Here is a 13,391-nt window from a genome sequence, read left to right as displayed (position 1 = left end):
GAGGAGTGGCTGGTGGGTTTGAACCGCCAGCCGTCTGGTTAGCAGGCAAGTGTCTTAGCCACTATGCTACCAGAGCTCCCTTTATATAAATATAGTCATATATTAATGTAGATGGGTGGAGAGGATGAAAAGAACAGGAATGGAAGCATAATCTCTTTGAAAGGCCTTTTGATATATAGCTTTGACTTTGGAATCATCTCTCTGTTTTACATATGGAAAATAAAATTAAATCAACTGGGGAAAAGTAAGCTAATTATATATCAAATTCATAACATAATCACACACACACACACACAAAAAACCGTAATTCAAGTTATTTTAGAACATACTACTTTCATCACATCCCTTAGTGAAAATAGTGTAAGGACAAAAAGAAATGCAAAGAAATCTTCAAATTCTTTAGAAGCTTTACTGTTCATTGTAATACTGGTATTGTTGATTTTGATACCAGAAGGAAACAAATAGACAAACCTAGACTGTGGGAAATTCAGTAGACAATAAACAAATGTTCTCTAAGAAATCAATGGCAGGAAAATGTAGTGGGAGAACTGCCAGCTCAAAAGAGACTTCAGAACTCTGAAAACCAAACGTAAGGTGAGGTCATGGTTCATGTTATGATTTTTTTGTAAAAATTAGGAAAATTTGATTGCAATTTTCAGTTGATACAAGAAATCATCATCATTAGTAGTAGTACTTGTAATTATTATTATTTTAAGTATGTGATGGTACATTGTGGTTAGGCAAAAAAGTCTCTTTTTTTAATATCTTCTGAGATGTGAAGGGATAGAATTATGTGAATTTTAGGATTTGTTTTATAAAAAGAAATAAAATCAAAAACAAAGCAGAAATGAAGCAAATGTTGTGATAAGTGATAATTATAGGGAGTCTCTATGTATTACTCTACTTTTGTAAATGTTTGAAAATTTCCAAAATAAGAAAATAAGATTTAAAAAATATATAAACAAATAACTAACATCAAGGAAACCTAAAGAGATCCTTGGCCCCAACAAAAGAAGGAGGCTCACTTCTAGTTCCCCACTTACTCCCTTCCCCATTGCTTGATATTTCAGTCCAGATCAGATTTTCTAATGATTGTAGGTCTAAAGAGGTGGAAAGAACAACAATAAATAGTTTGACCGACAGACAGACAGACGCACCTGAGTAAAGTTTTTTAAATCAAATTCCTGACTTTTTAAAACCAAGTTCACGTAACTCTTATTAAACCTTTACCAGTGTTGTCATGTGAGGTTCTTAAAGATCTCACATAAAATCAAATGATAAAAAATTAATTAACTATTTTAAGCCAGGAAGTGAATGGTCTCTGAGCTCTGGTAGCATAGTGCCTAAGGTACTTGACTGCTAACCAGAAAGCTGGGGGTTCCATCCCACCAGCCACTGCTTGGAAGGAAGGTTGGGCAATCTACTTCTGTAGTGATACTACCTCGGAAACCCAAGGAGGGGTCGCTATGAGTCGGATCCAACTCGAAGGCAGTGAGTTTGGTTTGGTTTGGGTAGCACCATTGGTTAACATACTTGATTACTAACCTTAAAGGATGTTAGTTTGAATCCACCTAGAAGCACCTCAGAAGAATGTCCTAGTGACCACTTCCAAAAGGTCACAGCTGTAGAAAAGCCTCTGGAGTGCAGTTCTACACTGAGATACTCAGGGTTGCCATGAGGCAGAATAAACTTTATGGCAACTGGTTTAGTTTTGGTTTTACTGAACGATATAATGAGATTTTTATTTTAGAAGTATCATCTTAAAAATAGGACAGAAGTTGAAGTCATATTTCAGTGCGTGGAAAAGGAAGTTGGGTGATTAAAAAATGAGAGTAAGAAAAGAACACTCTTTCACCAACTTGATAGAAAAGGTTAGGAAAGATGAAGCAATGGCTAAAAGTAAATGTAAAGCAAAAGGAAAGCTTTTTTCCCTTCCCCTTTTTAATGGAGAAATTTGATAGGAACTAGGGTATAGTAATAAGGAAGAATTTGATATAAGACAGGTGATAAACAATGGAGTAAAGTCCCAGAGGTGACTGAAAGGTATATTTACAGAATATAGAAGAATTGGCCTTAAACAAGAAAAGATTTTTCATTGCTGAGTTATATACTTTATAAGATATAATGCTAGCTGGAAATATAGATATATTGTGTGCTGTCACATTGATTCCACCTCATAGAGACTCCATAGCAATCCTGTAAGACAGAGTAGAACTGCCTCACAGGATTTCTTTTACTGTCATATTTACAGGAGCTGATTGCTAGGTCTTTTCTCCTACAGAGCAGTTGACGATATTTTGGTTAGCAGCCAACTGCTTAACCATTGTACCAACATGGCTTGTTTACATATGGATATATAGATACACATCTATAAGAGGGACTGAGAAGTTCAAGGAGATCCAGTCAGAATAATTCTTTTTCTTTTACGTGGCATTTAGCAATTATCTAAGGAAAGAAAGGTTAGTCAGAGTGATGTAAGTAGCCAAGGATAATAGTGATGAAAGGCTTTGCCAGGGAGCATTTATGACTATTGGTGAGAACATGGAAAGCAGAGATGAAGTTAGGGTTCATAAAAGCATGTCTTGAAACAGAGGTGTTATTTCCTCCAGTAGAGCTCAAATGACTACTGGGTACAAAAAATACAAGGAGATAAATATACTAAGGACATGGGGCTGCTGACAGCTACCCATTTACTCCATGGTGGGAACATATCACTTTTATATACATTAAAATAATTATTTTCCTAATAAATGTTAGGAAAAGTTTAAGTACTTATAGCATGAATAAAATATACTAATTACAATAGTTTATTCTTAAAAAGAAGTAAATGAAAAAAAAAAAATAACCATTAGAAATTATGCTTAAATATTTAAATCACATTGTTCTTACCAATTCGAGTGATTTTATTGTATGAAAGTTCAAGATTTTGAATATTAGTGCAACCATCCAAACCATGCAAGGAACTGAGTTGATTTTTATTAAGAAGAAGAATGCAGAGATTTTCCAAATTTTCACAATTGATAGTCTCAATGTGGTTTTCCTAAAACAGAAGACAAATATAACAACTTTTATTTCAGTAGCTTACTAATGAAATACTTCAAAGCTTGCAAAAAGAGCAAGAATGATATATGGTGTGTTAATGAATATCTGAATCTCTGATGTCTAAGGTAACTACTCAGACTGTTACACTATCGAGATGAAAATATTGGAACCAACTCAACAGCAATTACACATACATTACAATAAATAATTAACTGATTTTCAATTTATTTACTAAATATCTTTCAAAGTGTAGAAAATACAAAGAATAATACAATTAGTTTGTTTTCCAAACAACCTAAATGAACATGAGTGAATATTTTGCCATTGTTTCTATAAAACTTATTTTTTACATATCAAATATTAAAAAAGTTGAAGCTCCCTGATTTCCTGTTCCCAGTCCATTTTGCCTTCTGCTTCTCCAAAGATCCAATATCATGAATCTCATTCATAGATTTATACTTTCACTACACACACACACATATCTCCACAATATATAATATTGGCCTCAGGTTCAAGATCACGTCAAGGTTCCTTTGTACGATAGCAGAAAAATAAATATGCTTCTAAAATATTAATGTTATATAGTCCAATAGCATTTGTTTAGAAAGAAGCTTGTCTCAAAAAGCTTCATAAGTATAGCCCTTGTCTAATGGAGAAACTCTGGTAGCATAGTGCCTAAAGCACTTGACTGCTAACCAGAAGGCTGCTAGTTCAAGCCCACCAGCCATTCCTTGGAAGGAAGATTGAGCAATCTGCTTCTGTAGTGATACTGCCTCAGAAACCCAAGGAGGGGTCCCTATGAGTTGGGTCCGACTTGATGGCACATAACAACAACAATAATAACAACAGTCTACGTTAATAAGAAGCCTAAGAAACCCACAATGTTTTTAAAAGAAATCATATTGATGGAAGAAGTGTTAGCCTGAACTGAAAAGTATAGCAATAGATCAAAATGAAAAGACACCTCTAAATCTCCAAACTTCTGTGGGAAAGAGACAGGCTGCAAAAAATTCCCAGCCTCAAAATGGGATACTTCGTATAGGAAGGGAAGTATGCCTGCAGAGTAGAGTCAAAACCCCAGCTGGCAGAAACAAGAGTCAGAGAGAATTATTCCCATGGAGTAAAATTGAGTCCTTATCAATGAATTTGCAACAGGAGCTCAGTTTTGAACCAGGATTGCTATGAGCTTCCTGTTTTTTTTTTTTTTTCCCCCATTTTGAATGGGTATGACTATGGCAGTTAACTGAGCCCTGCCTCACCTCTATATGCAGGTATGTTTGTGAGTATATGTGGGGGTACCTTTTAATTTAGTCCCCCGATCTCTGAGTTGACAAGAGCTTCACCAAAGGAGACGCATCCAGTGAACTACATCTGAGTAGACTCATGTGTACCTGGACCTAATTTAGATGAGAAGACACTGCTCTTAAACCAGAGCCTGAAACCAGAGTAGATGAGACTTAGGGGATCTTTGGAACATGACTGCGTGTTGTATGTGGGAAAGATGTAATCATCCGAATGCAGAGGTTAGATTTAGGTACTGTTACTTTGGTAAAACCAGTTGCTGTCTGGTCAGTTCCTACTCATGGCAACTCTATGTGTTTCAGAGTAGAACAGCCCTCCAAAGGGTTTCAATAGCTGTGATCTTCTGGAAATAGATCATTAGGTCTTTCCTTTGATGTATTCCTTAGTTGTTATTGATAAACCCTGCATCTCAATATTCAGACCACCACACAGTCCCCTTCCACACTAACTCTGGGTTTGGCAAACAGAACATTAGCCAGCATGATGCAAGCAGATGCTTGGTAGGCAATTGCATATTGGAGCTTGTATTCTTTGAATGCTCACTCTTGGGACTGGGTCATCATGGGAAGAAGCCTCATGAGAGAGCCAGGGAGAAAGGAAGTGATGAAAGGAGAGCAAGGGAGACCGAGAGAGATACTGATTGATTTCAACCTCCCAGCCATACTGCCAGAGTACCAGACAGATGAGTGAAAGTACTTTGGACATTTCTGACTCAGCTGCCATTTGATTGTAATGACACGAGACTCAGTCGCCACAATATGAAGTAGAAGAAATTTCCAGCCAACACTGGCTTGAATTCCTGGCCCATAGAGCCATAAGCAAATAAGATGGTTGTTGTTGTAAGTTGCTAAGTAATGGGGTGTTTGTTGTGCAGCAAGAAGTTACAAAAATAATAACCACATCATCTGCAAATAGAGCAGTCATCTTCCCTTTCGGGTTCTCACAAAATTCGGCCTTTGATGTTTTCAGATCCTAAGTTATGGGTTATTTTAGTAAATGTTTCTCCAAAACTGTCATTTCTGAAGTAGAAACATCAATCTATCTTTATATTGTTGTTATTGTTGTTATGTGCCATCGAGTCAGGCCCGACTCATAGCGACCCCTCCTTGGGTTTCCAAGGCAGTATCACTACAGAAGTAGACTGCCCCATCTTCCTTCTGAGTTGTGGCTGGTGGGTTTGAACCACCAGTCTTCTGGTTAGCAGTCAAGTGTCTTAGCCACTATGCTACCAGAGAATAATGAGTAGAATAGAAGGCATACCTGTACATCAATGTACTTCAGGCTTTTGCAATTACTCAGGCTGTGCAAAGAAGTTAATCCACAGCGTCGAAGAGACAGAAACTGAAGATCTGTACACTCTGCCAGCGTAGAGAGGCTACAACCTGGCAAATCTTGAAAAGTAACTGTTGTAACCTAGACAAGTTGAAGAGAATTGAAATGCACACTATTTCACAATACTAAACGTAACCTAGATTAGTGTTACCAAATTGCTTTAAAAAATTCATCTAAGAAAATAATACTATATGTTAAAACCCACATTTATTAAAAACTCAATAGCAATTAAGCTATGTGGACTCTTCTGTTCCCCTCACAAAACCAAAACCAAACCAAACTCACTGCTGTCGAGTTGGATACGACTAATAGCAACCCCTCCTTAGGTTTCCGAGGCCATATCACTACATAAGTAGATGGCCCCATCTTCCTTCCGAGGAGTGGCTGGTGGGTTCCCTTCATAGAAAGGCAACATAATGCAATCACCTATGACCAATTCAAGTTCAAAACTATAATGAATAGATGCAATATATGTCATTAGCTCACTTCCTAATTTTTCATCAAATTCATTTTCATTATTTGTCATGCCTTTGGTACATAAACTACTCTAATCTTTGGTGCTATATAAGGGTTTGTGATGTCTGTTTGATGCTAGGGATTGCTGGCTAGTCCTATAAGGCACACAAGTCAGGGAATAGATTTTGAGTCTAATTTACCATGCTTCAACTAGAATAGCTCAGTTACATTAAAAAAGAAAATGAAAAACAAAAGAAAGTTGTTTTTTAAAAATAATTTTAGCAAGTTTTTCTTTTTAATTGTACTTTAGGTGCAAATGTACAAAGCAATTTTGTTTTACAACACAAGGAAAGTTTGATTGATAAGAGATATTATAGAAACTGTAACAAGTAGACCAAAAAAACAGACCAAATCCACTGCCATCAAGTCATAGTGACCCTACAGAACAGAGCAGAACTGCCCCATAGGGTATTGAAGACTGTAAATCTTTACAAAAGCAGACTGCCTCGTCTGTCTTCCATGGAGCAGGTGGTGGGTTTGAACCACCAACCTTTTGGTTAGCAGTCCAATATTTTTAATTACAGTGGGGCTCCTTATAACAAGTACCAAAAAATCCAAACTCACTGCCATGGAGTCAGATCTGACTTGCAGCGACCCCTCCTTGGGTTTCTGAGGTGGTATCACTATGGAAGTAGATTGCCCAATCTTCCTTCTGAGGAGTGGCTGGTGGATTTGAACTGCCAGCCTTCTGGTTAGCAGTCAAATGTCTTAGGCACTAAGCCACCAGAGCTCCCATTTCTTTTTAATAAATGCACTCCATTTAAATTGTGAGGCTATTAATAATAAAGTGATAAGATTAACATTTAGTGAACTACTTTATGAACTTATTTATCCATCCTTCCAACCATGCATCTTACAATCAAGTAATTAAAACCGCTATTTGCCTGTTAACATGCATATAGCATTGTAGAAGAAAGATGTGATTCATGCCTCAAAGGCTAAAAATGAGAGATTAAGATGGAATTCATTTCTGGGTGAAATTATAAGAATATAATTTTCTCTTCTAAATGTCTTTTCCAGGAAAATATTTCAAAGATGTCAGTGGGTGATCAGGTCAAAGTCAGAGATGTGAAGCTTACAGATTAAAAAAAAGAAAGTAAGAAACTAAGTCAATGGGTCAGGAGCAGTAGTAAATGAGGACACAATAAGCCATCTACCAATCTGAATCATCACAGGAATTGTCTGGAAACATAAGATAGTATTTTACAGCATTTCAGTATTAATGCAGAGCTCTGGTGGTGTAGCGGGTAAGACACTTGGCTGCTAACCAGAAAGTCAGAGGTTCAAACACACCAGCTGCTCCATCAAAGGAAGAGGAGGCAATCCATTTCCATAAAGGTTTACAGCCTTGGAAACCCAATGGGGGTCTTTATGAGTCAGAATTGACTCAATGGCAGTAGGTTTGGTTTTTACGGAGTTAGTATTAATGTAGCATATTCATCTATTTTTATTATTATCACCATACTACTCTATATTTGTTCCTTGAAAGGAGAATTAAATGTTTGAAATATGTGATTTGAGCAGTAGTCAAAGGGTTATAGGATCATTTAGAACACAGCTACTCCAACTGGTACATGAACCACATCAAGAGCATCACCTCTGAGCATTGTAAAAATGCAGAACACTGTCACACTCACCAGAACTATTAAACCAAAATCTGTTAGCATTTTAACAAATCCCCAGGTGATCGATGTTGTTGTTGTTGTTGTTTTGTGCCTTTGAGTCAAACCTGACTCATAGTGACCCCTCCTTGGGTTTCCGAGGCAGTATCACTACGGAAGTAGATTGCCCCATCTTTCTTCCGAGGAGTAGCTGGTGGGTTTGAACTGCCAGCCTTCTGGTGAGCAGTCAAGTGCCTTAGCCAGGAGGGGTCACTATGAGTCGGGGCCGACTCGATGGCAAACAACAAACAACAGGTGATCGATACACACATTAAAACTTGTGAGGATTTGCTCTAGAAGTAAAAAAAGTTAAACCCTAGTTTGTGTAAATTGAAAAAAAAAGATCTCTGGTGGCATAGTGCCTAAGGCATTTGACTACTAACCAGAAGGCTGGCAGTTCAAACCCACCAGCCACTCCTCAGAAGGAAGACTGGACAATCTACTTCCATAGTGATACCAGTTCAGAAACCCAAGGAGGGGTCGCTCTAAGTCGGATCTAACTCAATGGCAATGAATTTGGCTTTATTTATTTATTTTTTGGTTTTGTGTAAATTGAAGAGCTCTGGTGGAGCTCTGATGGCATAGTGCCTAGGGCATCTGACTGCTAACCAAAAGGAGGATGGTGGTTCAAACACACCAACTACTCTATGGAAGGAAGACTGAGCAATCTATTTCTATAAAGATTTATTGCTTCAGAAACCCAATGTGGGTCATTATGAGTCAGAATTTGATGGCAGTGAGTTTTCTTCTTTTTTTTTTTAGGTGGAGAAGTAGTTAAGGTATTTGGGTGCTAACCAAAGGGTTTGTAGTTCAAACCCACCAGTGGGAAAAAGATGAGACAATGTGCTACTGTAACAACTTGGGGCTTTGGGGATCACTATAACTCAATATGACCCCCATAATATTTCCAAGGCTGCAAATCTTTACAGAAGCAGGTTGTCTCATCCTTCTCCCACAGAGAGACTGGTGGGTTCAAACCACCAAACTATTTGGTTAGCAGCCCAATGCCTTAACCACAGTGCCACCCGAGCTCCTTTGTATTAGGGAAAGGAAAATATAAAAGAATGATTCTAGAGATAACAGAGCCCAAATGGGTGGGAGGGTATATGGGAATAGATGATGAGCAACTGCACCGTGTAGCTTCATAGACTTAATGAACCCGGCAAACCCATCAACGAGGATGCAGAGAGCATTTCAAAGCACATATCCTAGGATACTGCTATTTCATGTCCCAGGAATCTCTCTAAATTCCCTCTCCCAACATCTTTTTTTAGAATATCCTGAAACTTTATTTGTAGCAATGATCAAGATCCACCACTATGTATTGATCTGTGTATTTATTAGTTTAGTGCCTGTTTCCCTCAGGAAAGTAAGCTTCACAGGGCAAAGCTTCTTTGCTTCCGTCCCTTTATTCCAGTAACAGTTATTGAATGATTATATTGGACCGATGACTATATGCTGAGTGAAAGAATGCATATATATTGATATGAATGTTTCCTTCACTAGACGTCTGTCTATATCAAAAAACTAAATAAACTTTATTAAATAAATTTTAGCCTCAGACCTCATAAATACCTTCTAGCACTGCACTAGATAATCTATCTTCTTTTTATAAATGTTTGTTAGTTTCTACATTTTAATTTTGGTTGAAACTACAGGGTCCATAACCATAGAAAATTGCCTGCATTTCAGGTAATAACTATTTCAACACCAGGTTTATAAGCTTGCCTTTCATTGCACATGATTGAATAATTATGTTTCTATATGTAAAGTCTAGGGTCTTCTATCCTTATAAGCTGTTCTTTCACAACACATGGTCTTGTACAGGGAAGATCACTTCATTCCAAAAATAGCCACTAGGTGGTATGGTGACCCAAGGTTAAAGCCCTGTTCTCTTCTCTAATGCAACTTTAAATTTCCATATGCCTTCACCCTTGTTCTTGTTGTTATGTGCCATGGAGTCGGACCCAACTCATAGTGACCCCTCCTTGGGTTTCTGAGGCAGTATCACTACGGAAGTAGATTGCCCAACCTTCCTTCCAAGGAGTGGCTGGTGGGTTTGAACGGCCAACCTTCTGGTTAGCAGTCAAGTGCCTTAGGCACTACGTTACCAGAGCTCTGCCTTCACCCTTAGGCATCATTTAATAATGACTACAAGGACTTTGAACACAAGCTTCAAGATAATAAAAGAAGATAAATCAAAGCTTTTTATAGTGCTTCATTGAGGGGGTTAGAAACTTCACTGATTAAGAGACAGAATTATCGTATATAAAAGATACTGTCTATTAAGAAATGAAAAGTTGTATTTTAGGGATTCAATTTCAACCAAATGTGAAAAAAGCATTTTAATATAAGGAATACCTTCTGTAATGTATTCCAAGGGCCACTTTGAAGAATTTCTAGTGTATTCAAAGGTGGCATGGTGTTGGCTGGACATTTCACTGATCTCTTTCTTTTAATAATTTTCTTTTCTTGATGTTTCTTGAAAATTTCAAACCAGGGTTGACATGATTTTATCCAAGCTAGCCTCTTTTTTTCAATAGAAGACAGAAGGGTCAGCTGTGCTCCAGAGCAGGTCATTCTACTTTCACGTTGTTTAGATCTATTCTCCTGGTAAGCTTCTGGAATTTCTTTAATCTCAGATTTCACAGAGTTTGCTTCTTTAGAAACCAAGGATCTTTCTGCCTTATAACCACTTGAGTTTTCACAAAGAGCTTGTCTACCTAAAGTATAATCTTGCTTGTTTATTTTGCTTTCTGTGTTTATTATGGTATCACTGGTGTTGTCAGTCACAATCACATCTAGAGCATTGTCTTTTGAATTCTTCTCAATTTCATTGGATTCTAAATCAATTTCAGCTTCTTGTAATACTACATCTTTTCCTATATTTCCAGAATGTTCTAATTCTAGTGGTAGTAGGTTTTGTTTCATTGAAACTATTGAAGCATTATTCTCTTCATATAATGCTCCCGTCTGTTCTATCTTTTCTTTTTCTTCTTGTTGTATCTTCTTCTGTTGATTGTCTTTGACTATTTGCTGTACTTCACTGCTTTTTGCCTCATTAATTTCTTGATTATGTCCTACTATTATTTCGGATTCTTGTTCCACATTCTCATCTATGGCATGTTTCAATTTTCCCTCTCTTTGTATTTGAGATTTTAATTCTTGCAGTTTAAACTGTTCTTTCACATTTTCTTTTAGATCTGGGTATTCTAATTCAAGTTTTTTATCTAAAATTTCCCTTCTTTTTAGATTGATTAATTGTTCTGAATACTGTTTTGCTAGATTTTCGTTTTTTTCTTTTTCTTTTAATTCTGCCAAACTTGCTTTGTTTGGTACATGTTCTTTTAATTGTTCTTCTACTGACTCTTTCAATAATAGTTGTCTATGTACATTTTCGCTCATAGTTGATTTCCCATTTATTACTAGCTTAACAGGAATTTCTTCCTGATTCTTTGATTTCTCATCCACTAGCTTTTTGGCTATATCCTCCTTATCCTTTGATGTACCTTCAATAGTTAAATGTTTGGTATTATAGTCTCCCTTCTTTAATGTTGTACTTGTTAACTGTTCACATGCATCTTCTCTGATTCTTAATTTTTCCTGAAATAATACTTTTTGTCTCTCCAGTCTCAGATTAATCTTTTTTTCTTCATATTCTTTTTGTCTCTTTTTAAATTCTTCCTGCTTTTGCTTTTTTTTCTCTTCTTCTATCCTTTGTTCCTCTTCCAGTCTTTTTCGTGTCTCGTCTTCTTTTTGTCGGATTTTTGCTTCCTTTTCTTTCCACTCTTGTGCTTTCTTTTTCTTATTTTCTACTTGTTCTTTTATGATTGGGCTATATTTCTGGTAAACTATGAATGCTTTATAACTAGCTTGGATTTTTATGGCTGCATTATGCTGCAGCTTTAACAAATGCATTTTTTCTTTTTCCTGAAGGTCTTCAAATCTTGTTCTTTCCTCTTCCATTTGTAAATGTAAGTTTTTAATAAACTCCTAAAAGAAAGTAATATAAGTAGTAATAAGAATACAATTAAATGTGCAATGCTATTACAATATCATCTCAAATAGTGAAAACAAATACCAAGACTAAATTCTCATAATGAAATTACAATAAAATTCTCTTTAGAATGACTTAAATCATTCCATTTTAATAGTATTATTTTTTTAAATTTTTAGGAGATTGGCTTAATATGTGAGCTAATGCTCTAATATAGCAATAAAGATAAATAATATATGCATATATATTGAAAAATTCCATTAACATAGAAAGCTTATGAAATCAGAATGACAAAGAAAGGAAGCAAAAGAAAACCACTGGCCCAAATTCACATAGGAGAAAATGACTTCAAAGCTTTCTGAGATGGGTGTTCTTACAGAGGAGACTCCAAGACTTGGTTCTGGGAATGAAGAAGCAAGGAATTATTTCGTAATAGTATGATAAAAGCAAGGACAGGGAGTCCACACATAGAAAAAACTGGCAGAATCAACTAGCCGTATGTTTTATTCCTCCTTAATTATCAAGAGTCTCCTGCATAAGCAGACTCTATAGTATGGCATTAGATAATTTGGAGTTAAGTAAGAAAATATCATCATTACTCAAGTCCTAAAACAAAAGTAAACAGACCAAAAAAATTCAGCAAATATTTGAGGGGTTATGGTATATTTTATATACTTTATTCTTGTAATTACTTAAAATCGTTTCAAATAAAAATTGTGAAAAAGAGCAAGAGCTTAATCAATATATCACCAGAATCAACTGAAATTCAAGGAGATTACTTAATATAGTTCATTAATTGTCATCAAGAAGTGAAGTAACTTTTCATAACATAATCTTCAACCATAATGAAATGTTCAAATGGATCTTCTTCAAAATTTAAAAGGAAATTCTACAATTATGATTTTATATGAACATGTTTAATCACTGAGCCACTCTATTTTCATTTACAGGATATTACACTTCAAGAAAAGTTTCTGATAATTAATGAGCTTTTAAAGCTTTGATAATTAAATCCTATGTCTGCTAGGCAGTATTATATTAAAACATCCATTTCAAGGATAGTAATCTATTTGAGATAAAAAATAATTACTGCACTAATTAAAAGCAACAAATAAGTACCTCATGCTGTTTAAATTTCTCCTCCCACATTTCTTCTTCTTTATGTAGCTCATCATTCATCTTGTCCTGCTCTTGCTGAACATATGATAATATTTAAATGTTATTATATTCAAATATAAAAGAATATTAAATTCATGATAGACTATTCTCACAACATATATTTATAAAAATGTTTCAAAATGTCAATGTACACAGTGATTCTTAATTATCAGTACTGGGGCAATAACTTTATCTCAACGTAAAGTGTTGTATAAATCCCAGGTAGAGTTCCCATTTTGAGCACATGAAAATACTGTTTGAAATCTGAATAAGCTATCTTATTCATATGAATTCATTTACATAATAAAGTATGTTGGCTAGAAATACTGTTGCGCACTACAAAAGTTTTAAATTAAAATGTTTATAAAGACTCTGGGGGGGGG

At 35.8% G+C, this 13,391-nt stretch overlaps 1 protein-coding gene across 1 annotated transcript in view; it reads right to left on the bottom strand.

Moving 5' to 3' along the window:
- The window catches only part of LRRIQ1 (leucine rich repeats and IQ motif containing 1), a 329,025-nt gene that overhangs the window by 265,483 nt on the left and 50,151 nt on the right, over window positions 1-13,391 (bottom strand). Inside the window, 4 exon segments of the mRNA XM_007952584.2 lie at window positions 2,890-3,040; window positions 5,605-5,757; window positions 10,215-11,846; window positions 12,970-13,044. Coding sequence (XP_007950775.2) covers window positions 2,890-3,040; window positions 5,605-5,757; window positions 10,215-11,846; window positions 12,970-13,044 — 2,011 coding nt within the window.

Source organism: Orycteropus afer, unplaced genomic scaffold, assembly GCF_000298275.1.
Source record: "Orycteropus afer afer isolate SDZICR_OR568_19922 unplaced genomic scaffold, OryAfe1.0 scaffold00349, whole genome shotgun sequence".
NCBI lineage: Eukaryota > Metazoa > Chordata > Mammalia > Tubulidentata > Orycteropodidae > Orycteropus > Orycteropus afer.
This window is presented reverse-complemented; position numbering and strand designations above follow the sequence as displayed.